This window comes from Panthera uncia, chromosome E1, assembly GCF_023721935.1.
Source record: "Panthera uncia isolate 11264 chromosome E1, Puncia_PCG_1.0, whole genome shotgun sequence".
NCBI classification, from domain to species: domain Eukaryota; kingdom Metazoa; phylum Chordata; class Mammalia; order Carnivora; family Felidae; genus Panthera; species Panthera uncia.
The window spans coordinates 1,197,612-1,203,743 of record NC_064814.1 but is presented as its reverse complement, the minus strand read 5'-3'; the positions used below and the strand labels follow the sequence as shown (position 1 = coordinate 1,203,743).

Sequence of the window (6,132 nt, the reverse complement as noted above, 5' to 3'; positions counted from 1 at the left end):
GCGGGCAGGAGTCCGGGACCCGGGCGGGGGCGGGGGCGGGAGCGCGGCGCCGGGTGGGGGAGGGCGGGCGGGGACCCTCCGTGCGGCCCCCCCTCCCCCCACCCCGCCCCCCCGCGGGGCCGCTCCCGCCCCCGCCCCTCCGCCTCCGCCGCCGCCGCCGCCGCCGCCGCTGCGGCCGCCGCCACCGCCACCGCCACCCAGCGTCGCCGCCGGAAAGTTTGCGCGCGGCGGGCGCGGGAGCGGAGCGGGCGCCGACCCGAGAGCGCGGAGGGCGGCGAGGAACCGGGGCCGGAGCGGGAGGCTGAGCGGCACACGGTGAGCAACCCGGGCCCGGCCCCGAGGGGACGTCCCCGGAGCCCACCCGGCCAGGGCCCGCGGGGTGGGCAGCGCAGAAATGGCCGGCGGGGACCCCTGTCGTGGGCCGGGCGGTCTCAGGGCCCGGGGTGTCGCTGTCCTCACCCCGGCGGACACCTCCGTCCCCATCCGATTCGCCCTTCCAGCTCAGATGGTCAACCGGGTCCCGCACCGTCGGGCAGTCTGGGGTCTCCTCCCTGGGGAGGGCGGCCGGGGTTGCGGGCGGTGGTCCGGGCGGCCCGGCGCTCTGTCCTGCGGCCCCAGTCAGCTCTCCACTCCTGTCCAGCACCCACCCCCTTGGCCGCCCCCGCAAGGCGCCCACAAGCAGCTCTAAGGAGACACCCCAGAGATTCCCAGGGGGAGGGCAGAGGCAGTCCTGCTTGCCCCCTTTGGCCCCAGCTCCCCAGAACAGCCCCCCCTCCCCGTCCCCCCACCCCCAGGTCCCCAGGACTCCCACTGCATCATCCCTTCTACCCGGCTTCCCCAGGAGGGGGCGAGTGGCGCTGCACCCTGCCCGGCCCATTCTTCGTGGGGCCCACACTTGTCACTTTGACCCAGAGCGAGGGCCGGTGGCTGACCTGCTCTGATCTGCCCCCACCATTCCAGTGTCCCCCCCCCCACTACTTCCAGGCCTCGGGGTATCTGTCCCCACCCTGAACCAACTGACCCCTGACGTCTGGGCACCCGCATGGTCACAGGACTGGCCCTGGCTGTCTCTTGGTCCCCCAGCGCTGGGGGATGAGGGTTGGAGGGGAATTGCACCCTGGCTGGCATCCAGGTCTGCTCCGCCCCACGGGGGTGGGGAGGACACGGGAGTCAGGCTTTGTCAACAGCCGGTGGCCCCTGATCCTGCCCTGGGGCCATGACCTTCCTGCTACTTGCTCTGGTTTCACAAAAACACCCCCCACCCCCACCACGTCACACCCCTTTGAGGCTGGGGATCCTCAAACCCCCCCATTTGGATCAAGGGGCAAACAGGGGGTGACCAGGGCAACCTAGCCGGTTCCCTGGACCAACCGCCCATTCTGGGGGCCCCTCCTCCAGTCCAGTCTAGTCCAGTCTGGCAGTCCTTCAGCTATCCCCAGTGGAAGCTGGTGGGATGGTGGCTGGGCCGTGAGCACCTGGGAGTGGTGCCTTGGCCAGGCTTGGGGCTGGGCACCCCCTGCAAGCCAGCCCAATAGGTGGTGTGTGGGGGGGGAATCCAAGGTGGGAGGGGAAAGGGCTGGGAAAGGGGACAGGGGGTGAGCGGAGCAGCTGGGGAAGGCCGCCTCGTCCTTTCCTAGCCCACCAGGCCTCCCGCGAGGCCCCTGACTCTGCCTCTCTGCTTAAACCCCCGCCCACATCTCCAGCACCGAGCTGACACTTGTGCGGGGGCAGTCCAGGACCAGGTCACCCGGTCCACGAAGCGAGGAGGCTCGGGTCCCTGGCGGGCCGTGCCCCACCCCCGCCGGCTCAAGCTAGGGTAATAAGGTGGAAAATAGCTAGCTCTGGAGCTGCGGCCGATGGGGGGCTGGGGGGGCCCCAGAAGCCGCGTCTCCGCCTCTGACCGCCTCATCGTCTCGGCTTCAGCCCTCATCCAATTCGGCAAATATTTATCCCGGGGCTGGATTTCAGTGCGCCCCCGCGGTAGGGCAGGGGCCTGGCCATGGTCATCCGTGTGGCGAAGCTCATTTACTCCTCAAGACAGGGAAGCAGGGATCCCCATTTGTAAAGTGGGGAAACTGAGCCTCTGGGAAGTTAAATTCTTTACCCGTGTGGTCCCAGAACCGGGACGGGGCTGGCACGCGACAGGCCCTCTGCTGTGGGGCCGGCCTGGCATCTGGGTGCCGAAAGCCAGGGCCCGAGACCCTCAGCCTTGCACGGCCGGAAGTCAGCAAGGTGAGCTCCCCTTTTCCAGCCGGCTGCTCAGGTGCTGCCAGGCTTGTCCCGGCCGCCACCCCCAGCTGTGGTCCGAGGGGCTGTCCTTCTGGCGTGGAGCTCCTCGCTCCCCATCCCCAGCTGCGGGGCTGGCAGGGAAAACCTACTGGGCCGTCCTTCCTCCCCGCATCCCCTGCCTGCATCTTCGCTGTCCGCCGTGCCCCAGCCAGCCCTTGCCTCCCCCTCCCTGCCTCTCAGGCCACCCCTGCACCGCCTCTCCCTCCTGCAAGAGGCTGGCTCCTGCCTGTTCCTTACCCACCCGGCTCAGTGGCCGGAGCCGGCAAGGGGCAGGGCAGAGGACGGGGCTGGCCAATCAGCCTCAGGAGGTAAGGCCCCTTGGGCGACCCCAGGGCCGCAGATACCTGAACCGGCCCTCGTTCTCCACCTGCCTGCCACTTTCCCTGCCAAAAGGGTCCTCCACACTGTGGCGCCTCCGCTCCTGAGCCCTCAGTCTGCGTGTCCCCTCGCCCGGCTTGTAGACTGGGGACCGGTGACCGTTGGGTGAGGCTTCTACCGGGCTGGCCTGCACCCGTGGTCAGGGGCTGGGTCAGGAGCCCCACAGAAGTGCCCGTCCTGGATCACTGAGCTCTCACCCCACATGGTGACGTCTCAGGGTCCCCTTAGGGCTGAGGGGTGAATTCAGGGGAGCCCTAGGTTGAGCTGGCCCCACGAGGGCCCAACTGGACGCTGATGGGAGGAAGCTGAAACCTTCCACCTGCCTGCACCCCACCCCGCCCCCTCCCACCCCTGGCTGCTCACTGTCTTCCAGCCAACTGGTTGTTCATCTGTCCATCCATCCGTCCATCACTTGTTCACTCCTTGCCAGGGTGCCCAAAGAAGGGATTATCCAGGGCCCTGGAGGGCTCACGCAAGCCATTCCTAAGGGAGTCCACACCCAGGCCCTAAGGGGCCCCTCCCTCCTGCCCTCGGGGAATTCGCTCAGAGCCCAAGACAGGCTCTGAAAGCAAAGAAAGTCGACCCGATCTGCCACCCCAGATCTCCACTCAGACTCAGGCCAGGCCCAGGGCACCCCCCTGCAGGCACCACCACGGCGGGGGTCCCGAGCTTGGGCAGCCAGCCACCTGCATTATGCGCCCCAGGGGATCCAGGAAGCCAGGCCTGAGCCTTGGGTGGGGCCCAGAGGGTACCCCTCGACACCCCAGTCCCGAGAAGAGGGCATGTGTGTGACAGGGACCATCCTAGGCATGTGCCCGGCACTCCTGGCCCCTGGACGAGGCTGGGAGCTGGCCTGGGGCCACCTGGATAACCACGGCACTGTGATGGATGGCCCTGGCGCCCCGCCCCGGCCTGGCAAGCTGCCTTTCCCAGGGGCTAAGAATAGGTAGGGAGGATGGCAAGGGCCGAAGGGAGGAGGTGGGTAACCAGGGAGGCTGCTTCGAGCAGCTTTGTCGTCAGGCAGGATGGTGACCGCCACCAGCATGGGGCGGGGAGAGCTCCGGGCCTGTCAGAGCTGCCAGACAGACAGCCACCAGCCGTGGGAAACCCAGCTCCCCCCGGGGGAGACAGCACAGCCTCCATGACCCTGGGCAGCACCTCCTGGCACCGGGCCGGACCCCAACCCTGTCGTTGGCCAAGAGCGACTTCTGGCATCTTCTCCCTCCCGGCTCCCACTTCATCAACAGGACCAGAGGCTCAGAGGGGCGGTTTCAGGGAAGAAGAAAACCCCTCTGGTCGCAGCGGAGCCCAGCTGGGTCTCCTCACCCGTGGGGGTCCCTCCACAGGCCCCGCTGCTTCGACCGGACTTCCCCAGAGGAGCGTGCGTGCCCAGGAGGACCGCTTTGCCCCAGCCGCGCAGTCCCAGCCAAATGTGGGGGGCGGCCGCTCAGAGGCATGCCCCCCACCCGGACACACCACCCCCACTTTCTCCCGCTGCTGCTGCTGCTGGCCTGCCAGGTGAGCACCACGGCCAGACGCCCCGCCAGCCCCCCCGGGCTCCCACCCACCGGCCTGCCTCTCCCGCTGATGCAGTCCTGTCCCCTGTCCCTTCACCTGTCCGCCCAGCCACAGGCCCCCTCCGCCCAGGTGATGGACTTCCTGTTTGAGAAGTGGAAGCTGTACGGTGACCAGTGTCTCTACAACCTGAGCCTGCTGCCCCCCCCAACCGGTGAGCCCCTAGCCTTTCACCATTCCTGCCCCCCTGCCCCCCCTCCCCCCGTTTATAGGGGAGCCGCGGAAAGGCCAGTCAGCGACTTATTCAAGGCCACACACCAGGAAAGAAAAGAAATGGTCCAGAACTGGGAGCTACACAGTCCCCCACCTCCCCCCCAGTCCGCTGCTGGTCCCAGGGGTCATGTCTTTGCCCCCATGGAGCTTCAGGCCCAGCAGGCAGATGGGGTGGTGAGGGAGGCAGCCCACACGAGGCCCGGGTGCAGAGGGAGATGGGCCGTCATGCGGCACAAGCAGGGACAGGGGCACGTAAGTTCTGAGGGTCACTCAGGGCCGTTGTCCGATGGAGGGAGGGAGCCTGTGCTGGGCCGAGGGAAAGGGGATGTGAGCCACAGACTTGGGGCTGGACCCTGGAAGGAAGCCAACAGATAGGGGTTCGGCCCCCGGAGAGGGAGGCACTGCAAGGGGGCACTGGGAAGAGGGACGAGCCCGGGTGGGTTTGGGGCACGTTGGAGACGGCAGGTGTGCAAGGGGAGTGGGGGAGGGCTGCGTGCTGGGGAGCAGAGGATGATAGGCAGGGCCTTCTAAGAGGAGGCAGGACCACCGGCCGCATAGGCCGGGCCCTGCTGAGGGGCCCCTCCCAGCCCGCCCTGCTTTGCCTCGCAGAGCTGGTCTGTAACAGAACCTTCGACAAGTATTCCTGTTGGCCGGACACCCCTCCCAACACCACGGCCAACATCTCCTGCCCCTGGTACCTGCCCTGGCACCACAAAGGTAACTGTGGAGGGGCTGCGGGGCTTGGCCGAGGGGCCGGGGGCCGGGGGCTGACCGGAGCCTGCCCCTCCAGTGCAACACCGCCTCGTCTTCAAGAAGTGCGGGCCTGACGGGCAGTGGGTGCGCGGGCCCCGGGGGCAGCCGTGGCGGAATGCTTCTCAGTGCCAGATGGACGACGACGAGATTGAGGTCCAGGTCAGCCCGCGGCGGGCGCAGCGGGGCCCCGGGGAGGGGGGCGGGAGGCGGGGCGCGGCGGCGCCCCGGCCCTGACCGGCCACCGCGCTTTGCAGAAGGAGGTGGCCAAGATGTACAACAGCTTCCAGGTGATGTACACGGTGGGGTACTCTCTCTCCCTGGGGGCCCTGCTCCTGGCCCTCGCCACCCTGCTGGGCCTCAGGTACGCCCGCCCACCCTGCTCGGCCCCCCTCCGCCCCCACCGAGGGAAGCGGGCCGGCGGGCAGGCACCGACTCGCTGTCCCCACAGCAAGCTGCACTGCACCCGAAACTACATCCATGCAAACCTGTTCGCGTCCTTCGTGCTCAAGGCCAGTTCCGTGCTGGTCATCGACACGCTGCTCAAGACCCGGTACAGCCAGAAGATCGGCGACGACCTCAGCGTGAGCGTCTGGCTGAGTGATGGGGTGAGCACCCAGACCGGGCCTCCGGGCCTCCCGGCCCCAGGGCGGCAGGTGGCCGCGGGACCCGAGCTCACCCCGCCCCTGCGGCCAGGCAGTGGCCGGCTGCCGGGTGGCCGCGGTGTTCATGCAGTACGGCATCGTGGCCAACTACTGCTGGCTGCTGGTGGAGGGCGTGTACCTGCACAGCCTGCTGGGCCTCGCCGCCTTCCCGGAGAGGAGCTTCTTCGCCCTCTACCTGGGCCTCGGCTGGGGTGAGTAGGCCGGTGCGGGGCGGAGGGGGGGGCAGGCTGGCTGGGGCCGCGGGACCACAGCTGCCCCCTCC

At 68.6% G+C, this 6,132-nt stretch overlaps 1 protein-coding gene across 1 annotated transcript in view; it reads left to right on the top strand.

The window, feature by feature from the left end:
- The first annotated feature begins 245 nt into the window (after positions 1-245).
- GCGR (glucagon receptor) overlaps positions 246-6,132 on the top strand; it is a 7,823-nt gene continuing 1,936 nt past the window's right edge. The window contains exons 1-8 of the mRNA XM_049635482.1: positions 246-315; positions 4,014-4,185; positions 4,294-4,396; positions 5,065-5,172; positions 5,246-5,367; positions 5,463-5,569; positions 5,657-5,813; positions 5,902-6,061. Of these exons, the coding sequence (XP_049491439.1) occupies positions 4,123-4,185; positions 4,294-4,396; positions 5,065-5,172; positions 5,246-5,367; positions 5,463-5,569; positions 5,657-5,813; positions 5,902-6,061 (820 nt within the window). The 5' untranslated portion in view covers positions 246-315; positions 4,014-4,122. The remainder of the gene's footprint in view (positions 316-4,013; positions 4,186-4,293; positions 4,397-5,064; positions 5,173-5,245; positions 5,368-5,462; positions 5,570-5,656; positions 5,814-5,901; positions 6,062-6,132) is intronic.